The 15,475-nt window shown below is 39.3% G+C and overlaps 1 protein-coding gene across 2 annotated transcripts in view; it reads right to left on the bottom strand.

Moving 5' to 3' along the window:
- The window catches only part of galnt13 (polypeptide N-acetylgalactosaminyltransferase 13), a 433,026-nt gene that overhangs the window by 191,954 nt on the left and 225,597 nt on the right, over nt 1-15,475 (bottom strand). For both annotated transcript variants that reach the window (XM_072579362.1, XM_072579363.1), the window contains exon 4: nt 6,563-6,729. In XM_072579362.1, coding sequence (XP_072435463.1) covers nt 6,563-6,729 — 167 coding nt within the window. The remainder of the gene's footprint in view (nt 1-6,562; nt 6,730-15,475) is intronic.

Genomic DNA, 15,475 nt, shown 5'->3' with positions numbered 1-15,475 from the left:
ATGCTGTGTGACTCTATAACTGTTTATGAACCAACTCCCTTCTCCTGTTAGTTACTATCTTCGCCTTCTGATCCTGAGCACAAGTGAAATGATTCCTCTATGTGTTTCTAGCCTTCTAGTGTTCAATATTACAGTTACTTCAACACCAATAGATTAAACACATATCATTTTTATCATCGGATATAATCTTAATCTTGGGATTGCTCGCCTGAGTCTCAATTCCATCATTCATGATTCAAAAGACATCTTTGTGAAAATGTGTCAAAATGCAATGACAATAATCAAGGGTATTTAAATGCCAAAATAAAATGATTTCTGCAAAAAAAAATTGCATTATCATTTTTGTTTCAAATCGGTGTGATATTCTACTAAATATTTGTCTAGATGAGGCATACTTGTTCTCAAAAAGTGGTTTACTGAAAGCTGCTTAGTAAGATTTCCGCCTGTTCCTTAATGTGCTTAAATGAGGTTAAAGCAGAAAGATTTGAGGATTAAAAGCATGACTCATACTGTGAAATTTTTTTGTAGCTTGAATACTGTGTAGCAAATTACCAAAAATATTTGTTGGAAGTAGCTTGAATTGAGCTTCACTAAATGTATGTTTTATTTTCAGCACTTTATATTTCTCTATAATCAAGATGTACAAAATTGAAACAATAACTGAAGTTGCTGGAAAAGCTCAGCAGGTTGACAGCATCTGTGAAGAGGAATCAAAGTTAATGTTAACAAAATTGAAACCATCTCTCCGAATGAGTGAAGTGCAAGAATGAGCAGGTTCTGTAAGTTCCACATCAGTATTGTCTGTAGTTCTGTTAAATTGGGTGTTGTGTGGTTTCACACTGGAAAAAATGCAGATGGCAGTTGTGATATGATAACACTGAGAGACTGATCTTTTGTATATGCTCAAAGACACATCCCAGTGTTAACAAAATTTACTTCCATTAGCAAATATAGCAGGATCTGTCTGTCTTACATCTATGTGTGACCTTGAACAGAAGGCAATATCCAATTCTAAGTCTACAGTGACAGTTCTTCTTTATAATACAATAGAATACATGCTTAAATGTTAGCCAGTATCACAAGAGATTTAGACTTGATCATTAACTTCATTAGTAGCAGAAAAAGTGCTCAGATATACCTAATTTGCGAAGTGGGGGGTGGGGGTGGGGGTGGGGGGCGGCGGGGGTGCGGTGCGGTGGCGGGAGAAGGAAATGATGGCATAGTAATGTCACTGGATCAGTAATCCAGTGACTCGGTAATGATTTGGGGATATGGTTCAGCTGCCACCATAGCAGCTGGTGGAATTTAAGTTTAATCAATATAACCAGAAGATAAAGCTTATGACAGTGATCAAGAAGTTATCATGGATTTCAGCAGATAAAAATGGCTCACTAATGTCCTTTAAGGAAGGAAATCTACTTGCCTTACCAGCTGTGGCCTACATGTGATATGCCAGTATAGTCTATTTTTAAATACCTTCTGAAATGGCTTAGAAAACGATCCTGTTCAAGTGCAATTAAGATGGCAATAAATGCCAGCCTTGACAGCAGCATTCCCAACCCATGAAAGAATAAAGTACGAGTAGAAACATGTGCTGTTAAAAGGTTGATGATGTTATCCTGCCTGTTCAACCAATTTCGCTCTCTGTAATCTAACTGGATGCCATGTTTCCTACTTTACAATAATTACCACACTCAGAGTCATTCAATGGCTGGAAAATACTTTGGTGCATCCACTAGTCATGAGTCTTTCTTCATTTTGCACATACAGAATTAATAGAAGTACAAATTTGCTCAATTGCAGACCTAACATAAACCTTTGCTTTGGCCTTGTCTAATTATTAACCTTAGATTGACTCAAAAGTCTCAATTGTTTGAATTTATCCATGGGCATTCAAGAACCTGATAAAATATTTGTAGGCCAATATTACTGCAAGATAGAAGAGGCTAACTTTGAATTACTTTCAAAAACTTTCATGTAGGGCAGGATTTCCAAATTTGCAGATGACTCAAATTGTAGACTATTTGTGAACTGTGAGGTGAGAATTAAAAACTTCAACAAGACACAGACAGGAGAGGTGGAATGGGTGCACATGTGATAGTTGAAGCTTAATGCAGAGAAGTATGAAGTGATAGTTTGGTAGGAAGAATGAGGAAAAGCAAAATAAAGGATACGATTTAGACAGAAACCATGTACATGTACATAAATTCTAGAAGGTGGTAGGATAAATGGGAAAGTAGTAATTAAGGCAAATGGGATCCATAACTTTACAAATTGAGACAAAGAACGTGAAAACTAGGAAGTTATGTTAAACTTCAATAAAATGTGCATTAACTGTAGGATTGTGATCAATTTTAGGCACCACACTGTCAGCAGGAGAGGAAAGCATGGGATAAGGTGTAGAAAACTATTACAAGAATAGTTCCAGAGATAAGACACCTTAATTACATAGAGAGATTTGTGAAAACTGGGATTGTTCTTTAGAAAAGGTTGAGAGGAAATTTGATACATTTGTTTGAAATTATCAAGGGTCTAGTTACAGTAGATAAGCCAACACTATTCTAATTGATTTTCCACCCTTCTAACGGAGGACATCAATTGGCAAAATAACAAGATAAAGAACTGTGTTAAGCAGTGAGCAGTTAGGATCTCCTGGTTTGTGTCCCCTGCAACTCCAGTAGAAACCAGACTGATACCCTCACATTGGTGTTTGCTAATACAGTGTGGAAGGATTTGAAATATATTGGCAGGGGGACAGGCACCTGAGCAGGGAGACCAACATTGAAGGAAACAAGAAGTAGAAATGGAAGACAGAAAAATGGAAAGCAAAAGTTGAAAGCAAAGGAAACAAAGGCTAGCAGAAAATAGGGCTTGATACACAGAAAGACATATAAAAGTGTCAATGAGCATGTCTGAAGGTACCATATCTGAATGAATGGAGTACTTGCAATAAGATAAATTAATTAACAAGACAACTAGTTGTATACTGGATTGTGATTTCAGTTTTATGGCTGCGAAGTGACTAGGGCTGGGAGCTGAATTTACTGAGGTAATCAATCTCTAGGGACGTTAGTAAGGCAAATGGAAAGGTGGCATTGCTAGTGAAAGATGAAAGCATGTGATAGTGAGAAAGGTTATTGATGCAGGAAATCTGAATGCGAAATCAATTTGGGCTAAGCTAAGAAGCAACAAGGGACAGCAAACATTAGCGGGAATTCAGTACAGGCCTCCAAACAGTAGTAACATTAAACAAGAAATTAGAGGTGCATACGACAAGGGTATTGTTGTATCCACAAGTAACTTTAATCTACGAATCAGCACAGCAAACCAAAATCGCAATAGTACTGTGGTAGATGAATTCCTGGAGTGTATACAAGATGATGTTTTAGACCAGTTTTTTGAAGAAACGCCTTGGAGGCAGGCTACTCGAGAAATGGTTTTGTCCATTGAGAAGAGGTTAAAAATTAATCTTGTTAAAAATTAACCAGATTGAATTCTTCACTGGAATAGTGGTTGAAATCAAAACTAATATCTTAAATCTAAAAAAAGGAAACTACAAACATTTGAGGTGTGAATTGATTGCAATAGATTGGGTAATTTCATCACAAGGCATCTGTTAAGACCATATTCTTTTTATTTTCATGTTTTAAAATTATGCACTAAAGTAAGAAAGAACTGTTTTAAAACCAGTATTTTGTAAGGATTATTGTATGCTTTCAAAAACAAACAAAAAAATCCGTCACTCATGGCAAGCATCATGTAAACAGCTGTTTGAACAGCAGTAATTGAAATTTAGATTGTAGATGAGCAATTAGATTCTGCATAAAGCTGAAGGGCTCTAAATTCACCTGGAGCTTTGGTTGTCAACAAGAAATAGACTCGTCCATGAATGTTATCAATGACAAAGGTCTTTTGCCTGCCAACAACAGTGTGATTGGTTCTCAGGCAACCAAAGAGTTTGGGACTAGAAACAAGCTACTGAGAAGTCATTAGATCTCTGTCAGCTCAGGAATTGTCTCTCTGTTCTCTGAAGAGAACCATTTATCTTTCCATGTTGTTGTAAGCTGTAACGTTTACTTGATAAATCATATACCTTTTATAAGTGGCATAGCCACCCTGTTCCTCTTGCAAACCAGTGTAAACATTTCAAAATGGAAAGCCAAGAGGAAACCTTCTGATCAGCAAGTATCAACTCAACACATTTTTTGAACAAAGACTACTAACTGCTTTCCCAGGTTCACTCCATCCATCTTACATGAAATCACCCGATTAAAAGTCTTATGCAGAATCTAACTGCTCACTACACATATCTGTTATCATTTATTTGTTATCACACATTAGATTTTGATTTCTATGTTTTAACTGATGTCAAAGATAATCAGCGTTAACTTTCAATATATGTTTTTGTGTCAAAGGGAAGACACTGAGTGAAATTTGCTCAATCCTGCACTCTGTAGATCAAACAAGGGGGAAATGTTGTAAAGTCTAGGTAGAATGTTATTGAAGAAGTCATAGGAAGTATGCAATAGTTGTAGACTTCTAATGCTGTAATTCAATTCCTGCCATAACCCATATTATTGCTGCCAGCCCCACTGTACCTTTCCCTATATCTTTACTTACAATCACATCACCTATTAGTAAACTCTCTATTCAAATGTTCATTACAGTTCAGAGAAAATTTATGTTGACAAATTGTCATCTGAGTCTGACACTCATGGTGATATGTACGTCAATGACAGGGACCCCTTCAGAAGGCTCCCCATAATGTTGGCCCTAAGGGGGGAAAAGTACTTAGACTATTGCCATAGATTACTCAAGTGTTAGGAGAGAAGACTCTCCTCCATTTGAGAAAATAATCAGCTTATCAATGAGCATTATGTGGGTCTTTATTGATCATACTGCTCTTTCACATATCTGTTCCAGTGGGGTTACATGAGGTACTATTCCTCTGAATGGCAGCACATGTAGGCTCATCTTCTCTAATGCCTGCAAATGTGGATGAGAGGATATGGGGTCCTGTTGTCCATCCAGCACCACAAAAGGAGCAGATTACAGCCGGTAACTCCAGCAGGAATCAGTTTTGAGCAAGTGAAACTTTTGGTTCAGGTTTATAGTACATTGTAGCCACTTGGTCGTCTTTTAAGTCAAAAATATTTCACAGACAAATGTCCATCAGTGTCTGTCGGTGGCACAGTGGCTCAGTGGTTAGCACTGCAGCCTCACAACACTAGGGACCTGGCTTTCATTCCAGCCTCGGGTGACTGTCTGTGTGGGGTTTGCACGTTCTCACCGTGTCTGTGTGGGTTTCCTCTGGGTGATCCAGTTTCCTCTCATAGTCCAAAGATGTGCAGGTCAGGTGAATTGGCCATGTTAAATTGCCCATAGTGTAAGGCGCATTAATTAGAGGGAAATGGGTTTCCCCTTCAGAGGGTCGGTGTGGACTTGTTGGGTCAAATGGACTGTTTTGACACTGTAGGGAATCTAATCTAATCTAATGTCATCCAGGGTGATCAGGGTCAATTATGAAATACTGCCAAGCATTAATAAGCTGTCCATTGGGAAAGCAGAATTAATTCCTGCTGATGATTGACCACAACGTACAAATGATAATTCCTTGGATCTTAGAGAAATTCTGTCACTCTATATAAATTCAGTGCTCAATCATATTTTTCCTGGTTATGAACGTGTAAATGTGCAGCATTTGCTAGGTCTACAGTACAATGTACCTATAACTTGCTTAATGCATATGACAACAGTTATTCATAGAAGCCTAGAATTGCCCCATACATTGAAACTAACAACAGTGATGTTAAATCATTGACAGGCTATAGTTGGAATGCTCTACAGATTTATTTGCAGCAGGTAACTTATTTTTGTTTTATTCAAAATCAAGATTCTATGTGTTTTTGCTCCTCGGACTAAGCTCCCAGTCACACATCTGCCAACATACTCTGGGTTGGATATGCTCACAGTGAGTTTCTAAGTCTCAGCACCCAATCATCCCACCATTTCCTTGCCTTTAAAGGACCAATGGTAATCCAGATGGTACAGTAAGCTTTTAACAATGTCTGTTACAATTGAATCGAAGTCTCTTCGTTCTGCTTCCATCCACTTCACAGCATTATCAACTTTGGGTAGAGAGTTAGCATTGCAGATCTCCTACCTACTTGAAATTGCTGCTTATCCAGTTAGCCCCACAAAATCTGATGGTGGCTTGCAAAACATGCTAATGATGTAGCATGCATCATTATGACTATGAGATAAACTGAAACAAAATGGATTCAAGGGATCCCATGCAGGATTAATCATATTACATGGTTGTCAGACTTGCATTTTAACGTCAGCTTAAGGGGCAGCAAAAGCAGAATCGCGCATGACAACTATTATCCTTCATCGTTGGTTAGTGAATAAATAGACTCAAATATAACAGGTCTAAATATTAGCTCATTTGTCAAAGCTTATTTGAATTATTGAACAAACAACAACATTTTTATCCATGAGTTAATACAAATGATACTTCTCATGACAATACTTACTGTTATGGATAAAAGATTAATTTTACCTCTTTCACTGTCATCATCCACTAGGATAATCTCTGTAAGTAACCTTTTGGGTGAACGAATGATAACACTGTGAATTGTGCGAAGCAGTGTGCTCCAGGCTTCATTGTGAAAAACAATGACCACACTCGTGTCTGGAAGGTTATCTTGGTAGACTTTTGTCTTGCATCTGTATAGAGGGTGAAAAGAAAATTACCAATCTTTGCTAATTTGGAAGAATAATTACTTTTGCAGGGAATTGCTATTTCAAGTACATTAATTGGCAATCATGTTATTTCAGGAACCTAGAGAAACCATTTGTTTTCATACTTGGGTAACATAGTTCATTCCATAATGAAAATTTATGTTAAGCCAAATGCATCCTTGGTTAATGTTAAAATGAAACATTTGCTTCTGTTACCTGAACAAAGGTAATTTACGTCGTGATTTCACCTTGGAGAGCTGCTTAGCATTTCTACCAATCTTTCACACCCAAAAGGGTCTTTGGCTACAGATGGCATCCATCTGCTATCTACATGCTAAAACTGAATTTGAATAATATGAATCAATTTCAGTAACCATTCTCAGATGTCTTTTCCCTCTGGCCTTTCGTGACAAATGCCATTCACGTCTGGCATGAGCTCAGCTTGGTTGTACTATAAGAAAATTAAGCCAAACTCAACACCTGCGAAACAGCAAAATTTTTGAATGAGATGTGAATCAATACTTGAAGATACATCAGTTTCTTGTTACAGAATATTTAATGTGACCCCAAAATGTTCACTTTAATATTCATCATCAGTTATATAAAGGATCTGTAGATAATGCAGTTAAAACTATTTTTAAGCAACAACCTAACAAATGAGACAACTACGTTAACATTCTACATATTTAGCTAGAATTAATTTAGTGAACTAGTTTTACATAATAAATTATCCATTTCCTTTTTACTGTATATACTTTTTAAAATAGCAATTAATTACAAGTAACATGAACGTTAGGATCAATGCAATGTAATCCACTCTGTTTATTTTTAAAATTATTCAATGCTTTGGAATTCTCCAAAATGAAGTAATCAGCATTCAGCCTAAGCCATATTTGGTAGTACTACTGAATTCTAAACAATTAACAAGGTAGCAAATTTATTCAACACAAAATGACAGGCCTAAACAATTCTTCATATAAATTAAACTATTGGTCTTTTTAATAGCTCAATGTTCTGTTGGTGCATAGTAAATGACTGTACAGCTCAATTAATCCATGGAATACTTCAGCCGCAACAGCAGTAATAGTATTCCTTAGTGATCCATAGGGCTAGTCAGCTCAGAACTACTTTAACAGAAAGACTGCATCAATACTCTAAAACTGCATTCCGCATCTGCTATCTGACAGTCGCATGGAGATTATTCATTCACTCTGAATTAGGGCTTTCTCTGACAGTTAAAAGAATGACAGAATGAGTCCAAGGGTAAATTCAAGGTAGTTCAAATGTAATTCTCTGTCTCCACATGTAATGCTATCTCCAATTAAATTTATTTTCATTCAGAGTTGTTTCCCTGTAACCTTCTGATGAAAAGAGTTGCAAGTGTTATCTAACATTAGCATAAGCATAGAATCACAAAAGGAGATGACCAAGTGGTGTACGATGTCTGCACTGGCTCTCCAAATGCACATAATGATCTGAATGGCTTACAAGAAAATTCCAGAAACAAAGAACTGCTTAAAGTTGAAATGTATGGAAAACAAATGTGATTGCTCTGCAAGTATTTATGAAGTCAGTTTAAAAAAATTTCAGAAACCTCTTTTTGTCATTTTTCATGCAGAGAGTGGTACGTGCATGGAATGAGCTGCCAGAGGAAGTGATGGAGGCGAGTACAATTTGCAAGATTTAAAAGGTATCTAGATGGGAATATGAATAGGGTGGGTTTGGAGGGATATGGGACAGGTGCAGGCAGGTGGGACTGGATTGGGTTGGGATATCTGGTCGGTATGGACAAGTTGTACATTTCTATGACTCTATAATTCTATGCCAACTGGACAAGAAACTTTAACCTGGAGACAGGGTGACCCTTCATGGATTTTTGAATGCAATAATAACAGAAACTGCTGGAGAAACTCAGCAGGTTGGGCAGCATCTATGGAAAGAAAAAGGAGTTAATGGTGAGTCCATGACCCTTCAGAATTCTGGACTCAAAACATTAACTCTGCTTTTTCTCTACAGATGCTGCCAGATCAGCTCAGCATTCACAGTTCTTTGTTTTATTTGAGCTTCTGTAAAACTGTTGCTAAGAGTAAAAGGTTGAATCTTTATTTCTGATTTTTTAATAAAACCACAAAAAGTGGTTTTTGTATAATAACAAAATATAATATTGTTAGTTTTTTTCTTTTTGTGAATAATTAACCCTTATATTCTTTTGTTCAAAGTACATTAGCAGTCTCTTGAAAATATCTATTGACAGTTACATTTATGACAGACCACCACAGTAAACAAACAGCAAAAATAAAATTGAATTGAATTGATTTGAATTCAATTTGAATTTATTGTCACGTGTACTGAGGCACAGTGAAAAGCTTTGTCTTGTAAGCAATACAGGCAGATCACACAGTTAAGTAGCATAGATAGTAAATGGGACTAGTAGATGGATTCTATAGATGGGAGGTTGGCCTTTGCGATTGCCCAGGCTGAGTTCACCATTCTCTGTAACCATCTCCAATCTTGAATAGTACAGTTGCGATACTAGGTAGTGATACATCCAGGCAGAATGCCCTCGATGACGCACCTATAAAAGTTGGCAAGAGTATTTGCCGTCATGCCAAATTTCCTCAGCTGCCTGAGGAAGAAGAGATGTTGTTGGGCCTTTGTAACCAGTGTATCCACATGATGAGACAAAGAAAGCTTGTTGTGGATGAATACTCCCAGGAGCTTGATGCTCTCCACTTGTTCCACCTCTGTGCTGTTAATGTGTAGGGGGCATGAGTAACATCCTGCTGAAAATCAAGAATGAGTTCCATGGTTTTGCTGCCATTGAGAGCTAGGTTGTTCTCAGTGCACCATTTTTCCAAGTCTCCCACCTCCCGTCTGTAGTCTGTTTCATTATCATCTGAAATTCGACCAACTATGGTGGTGTCATCAGCAAACTTGTAAATGGCATTGGTCTGGTATTTGGCGACGCAGTCATGGGTATACAGTGAGTACAATAGGGGGTTGAGTGGTTCCAGTGTTGAGTGTTAGAGAGGATGAAATATTGTTCCCAATCTTCACTGATTGTGGCCTGTGGATCAGGAAACTGAGGATCCAGTTGCAGAGAGTGGGGCTGAGTCCAAGGTCACTAAGTTTAGTAATGAGGGCATAATAGTGTTGAGGGCTGAACTGTAGTCAATGAGTAGGATTCTTACGTAGCTGTTTTTGGCATCATGGTGTTCTAGGGAGGAATGAAGGGCTAGTGATATGGCATCTGATGTGGATCTGTTGATCCGATAGGAAAATTGGAGTGGGTCAAGAGTGGTGGGGAGGCTGGAGTTGATTAATGCCATGACCGGCCTTTCAAAGCACGTCATGACCACCAAAGTTAGGACCACTGGGTGGTAGTCATTGAGACATGCTGCATGAGCCTTCTTAGACACAGGGATGATGTTGGCCCTTTTCAGGGAAAGATTGAAGATATCCGAGAAGACCTCTGTCAATTGATCTGTGCATGCTCTGAGTGCACAATCTGGTACTCCATCTGGTCCCATGCTTTCCTTGGATTCACAAGAAGGGAAACTGATCTAACCTCTGATGTAGTGTCTGTTCGGATAGGTTCATCAGGACTTGTTGGAATAAGTGTTACCTCTCCGCCAAAATTCTGCTCAAAGCGAACATAGAAGGTGTTGAGATGATCTGGGAGGAATATGTCATTGTCTGCTATCTTGTATTGTCTCTTTTTAGAACCTGTGATGTCATTCAGTCCTTGCCACAGTGTCTGTCTAGGTCTCTACTTTGGATCGGTATTGGTCCAAACTTTATGGTCTATCAAAATGGGCCTCACAATGGGATCTAACTTGTTCAGGATTACTATCAGCTGGGATCATACATTTCCATATTGAACTTCATGGGCCACCTATCTCTCTGTTCCTCCAAACTGTCCTTTTGAAGTCACAATAACATATGCCGGAGATCACAGCAGGTCAGACAGCATCCATGGAGAGAATGCAAGCTAATGTTGAGTCTAGATGCTATGCAGCAGAGTGGAATGAAGTGTGGAGGGGATAGCATTTATACTATAGTTTAGGGAGTTGGGGGGTGGGGAGTAGTTGGTGTTGGGTGTGGATGGAGAAAAGATACTGACAGTTCAGGTTAAGTGATCAGAATGTGACAATGGCAGAACAATGGTGTGTCTCCTGCTATGGCAGTAATGATGGGGGGGGGGGGGAGACATGAGAACAAGCTGAAAGAAGGTGAAGAAATGGTTCACAATTTAAAGTTGTTGAATGCGGTATTAAGTCCAGAAAGCCGTGAAGAGTTTAGTTTGAAGATGAAACATTGTTCCTCCAGTTTGCTCTATGATTCACTGGAACACTGCAGCCTGACGAAGACAGACATGTGGGCATGCAAGCAGGATTCTGTTTTAAAATGAAGTTCTATACTGTCCCCTCACAGTTTACAAAACAGCACATTCAAGTTTCATATCATTCACAAACTTTAAAAATCCCTTATACACCAAGATCTTAATGATTCATAAGTATGAGGAAAAGCAAGGTTCCCAGTACTAATCCCTGATGAACTTCAGTACAAACATTCCTCCAGCCAAAAAATATCCTTGAACCATTATTCACTGTTTCCAACTAGAGAACAGATGAGGAACAAACAAGATAGCAGTCTATTTTAGATCAAATATGATAGAACAAAAAGGGACGATTAATAATCTTTACTAAGAGAACTTGCAGGGCTAAGTGATGACTAAGTAATAGAATATTACATTGACCCAGATATTTTGACCAGCTTTGGAAACTACTTCCAAACCCAATTAGATTAGAAAAAACCCTTCACCTTTAGGTCTCTTCCGCATTCTAAATTCTTGAACAAAACTGTCCAGGAATTGACATGTCCAGCAGTGGAAAGAAGCAGCATGGAAGCCACAAACAATTCTGCAGCAGTTTGCTGTGCTTTGAAATTTAAATGGCCAGCAGCACAGCCAGCCACCTTGACAGCTCCTGTGAAAGGGTAAGTAAAGAAGATGCTAGGTGAGGAAGGGGTGAAAAGTGCCAGATTGGTAAGGTCAGCAAATGCCAGGTAAGCATACTTAGGCTAGGGGAGTGAGGGCTTAGGGCAAAGAGCAGGAGTGGGTTGGTGGTGGTAGAGGGGCTGCTTGGGAATCGGTTGTAAGGAAGGGTTGTTTGTTATAACAGCTCAACAGGTGGCAAAGGGTATCACAGGCCTCGGCAGGGGACATGTCAGGTTTATGGCAGGTGTTGAGTCCAGTAGATCTGGGTCAGGAGTGGGGTGGAATTAACTCGAGAAGAGACAGTGCTTGTTAAGAGTCCAGCATGTGTAAGGGATTAGGAGAGTTGTAGTTGGGAATTCAGCAATTTAATACTTGCAAGGAGTTAGTGTCTAGAATTTTAATCCTCTAACCATTCCAGGGTAACTATTAAACTTCAGTAAGTCAGAAGCCTCCAAATTTCCCAACTTCAATGGAGTCTATCAAGGGTTCCAGGTATGAACAACATCTTTATGAATATTCAATCCCCTGGGTAACTACTGTGCAGTTTGCAATATTGATGATTCCACATATTTCTGACACACAATTCCAGTCTATTATACAGAAATGACTCTTGGATCACTACAATATCTGGGCCAAAATGTTTACAAGTGAGGTCGCTCAATCTGAAGCCGAGGCACTAAATTTGAGCAAAGAAACGGGTGAAGCTGTGAGGAGTAAATTAGCTGACGTGGATTGGGAAAAAAAAATATGTGACCATACATAGGCAAAAAATTATTATACACTTCACAGAAACTATACTTTCCATCAAAATGTTGAACCTTATCAAAGGCTTTACTGAAGTCCATGTACACCATGTCAACTGCCCTACCTCATCCACATGCTTGGTCACCTTCTCAAAAAACTCAATGAGATTTGTGAGACACGTCCTGCCCTTGACGAAACCATGTTGACTGTCTGAAATCAAATTGTTGTTTGCTAGATGATTATAAATTTTATCTCTTATAATCCTTTCCAAAACCTTTCCTACAACAGAAGTAAGGATCACTGGTCTATAATTACCTGGGTCATCTCTACTGCCCTTCTTGAAAAAGGGAAGAAATGAGGACTGCAGATGCTGGAGATCAGAGCTGAAAATGTGTTGCTGGAAAAGCGTTCCTGAAGAAGGGCTCATGCCCGAAACATCGATTCTCCTGCTCCTTGGATACTGCGCTTTTCCAGCAACACATTTTCAGTTCTTGAAAAAGGGCACAACATTTGCAATCCTCCAGTTCTCTGGTACCAAACCTGTAGACAAAGGCTCTGCTATCTCCTCCCTAGATTCCCAGAGAATCCTCAGATAAACCCCATCCAGCACAGGGGACTTGTCTACTTTCACTCCTTGTAGAATTAATAACACCTGTTCGTAACTAACCTCGATCCTTTCGAGTCTAATATCTCATACCTCATTCTTTTCCTCTACAATATTCTCCTTTTCCTCAGTGAAAACCGATGAGAAATGTTCATTTAGCACCCCTCCAATCTCCACAGGGCCCACACACAACTTCCCACTTCTGTCTTTGATTAGCCCTATTCCTACCCTAATCATCCTGTTATTCCTCACATACCTATAGAAAGCTTTCGGGTTCTCCTTTATTATATTTGCTAAAGACTGCCTGTGTCCTCTCTTTGCTCTTCTTAACTCTCTCTTTAAATCCTTCCTAGCTGATCTGTAACTCTCCATCGCCTCATCTGAACCATCTTGCCTCATCAACACATAAGCCTCCTCCTTCTTCTTAACAAGAGATGCAATTTCTGTTGTAAACCATGGTTCCCTTCCCTTATCACTTCCTCCCTGCCTGACAGGGACATACCTATCAAGGACACGCAATATCTGTTCCTTAAACCAGCTCCACCTTTCCATTGTCTGCATCCCCTGCATTTTGCTACCCCATTCTATGCATCCTAATTCTTGCCTAATCACATTATAATTGCCCTTTTCCCATCAATGACCTGTGGCATGTACCTATCCCTTTCCATTGCTAAACTAAACGTAACTGAATTATGATTCTGGATTAGTGGTGCTGGAAGAGCACAGCAGTTCAGGCAGCATCCAAATAGCTTCAAAATCGACGTTTCGGGCAAAAGCCCTTCATCACTGATGAAGGGCTTTTGCCCAAAACGTCGATTTCGAAGCTATTTGGATGCTGCCTGAACTGCTGTGCTCTTCCAGCACCACTAATCCAGAATCTAGTTTCCAGCATCTGCAGTCATTGTTTTTACCTAACTGAATTATGGTCACTCTCTCCAAAGTGCTCACCTACAACTAAATCAAACACCTGGTCTGGTTCATTACCAAGCACTAGATCCAATGTGGCCTCCCCTCTTGTCAGCCCTTCGACATACTGTGTCAGGAAACCCTCCTGTACACATTGAACAAAAACTGATCCATCCGATGTATTAGAGTTGTAGCATTTAATTGTTCAATTGTCCATCGCACTTCATGCCTGGATTATAGCAGAGCTGTAAAGTTGGGTCAGTTATGGAGTGCACATTTCGATCATGGACTATGCCTGAGTTAGAGTTAGAGTTGAGTGAGATATAGATAATGTGCTTTAAAGGATATATGGGATACCTTCCTTCATTGGGAGTTACTAAATACAAGAGCAGGGATGTAATGACCAAACAACATCAGACATGAGATAAGCTACAACTGGAGTTGAGTGTGCAGTTCTGGTTGCACATTACAGAAAGGACCTAATTGTTTGAGAGTGTATTCAAAATGAGATTTACTAGAATGTGGCCCGAGCTTGAAAGTTGCAGGTGAGGCAAGATTGTGTAGACTAGTTGTTTTCCTTAAAATACAGCAGCTTGAGGAATGACTTAATTAAAGTATAAAAGATAATGAGGGGCTTTGATAGAGTGGACAGAGAATATCTGTTGTCTATTGTGGAGAGATCAGTATCAGGGTACACAGATTTCAAAATAGAATGATTAGAAGGAACATGAGGAAAAACATTTTCATGGTGGCTCAATGGTTAGCACTGCTTCCTCACTGTGCCAGGGATTTGGGTTCCAGCCTCAGGTGACTGTGTGCAGTTTGCACATTCTCCCTGTGTCTGCTTGGGTTTCCTCTGGGTGTTCCGATTTCCTCCCACAGTCCAAAAGATGTGCAGGTCAGGTGAATTGGCCATGCTAAGTTGCTCGTAGTGTGAGGTGCGTTAGTCAGAGGGAAATGGGTCTGGGTGGGTTACTCTTTGAGGGTCAGTATGAACTAGTTGGGCCAAAGGGCCTGTTTCCACACTGTAGGGAATCTAGTCAAAGTATTGTGCATGACTGAAATACACTGCCCAGTTTGATGGTTGAGACAGAAACACTGAGCTGATTTAAAAGGAACCTGGATCTGCACTTGAAATATATTAACTTACAAGGCTATGGATGAGGTGCTGGTTAGTGGGACTAAAATGGGCAGCTATTTTATTCAACCTATTCAGATATGATGGCCTTTCTCTGATGATGCTATGGTAGGCAGGGTGAGTAGTGAATTAGGTTCACATGTGACGTCCTGCTTCTCCCTTTTTTGGTTTAAATATTGATTAGGAATCAGGCTCTGACACAGAAGTGGCAACCTTCAAGTAGTTCCATTACACTGTTAAACAAAGTTAAAAATCACACAACACCAGGTTATAGTCCAACAGGTTTAATTGGAAGTGCACTAGCTTTCGGAGCGACGCTCCTTCATCACGTGATAGTGCA

Source organism: Chiloscyllium punctatum, chromosome 10, assembly GCF_047496795.1.
Source record: "Chiloscyllium punctatum isolate Juve2018m chromosome 10, sChiPun1.3, whole genome shotgun sequence".
Classification (NCBI taxonomy): Eukaryota; Metazoa; Chordata; class Chondrichthyes; order Orectolobiformes; family Hemiscylliidae; genus Chiloscyllium; species Chiloscyllium punctatum.
Note: the sequence above shows the minus strand (reverse complement) of the source record. Positions and strands in the feature narration are given on the sequence as shown.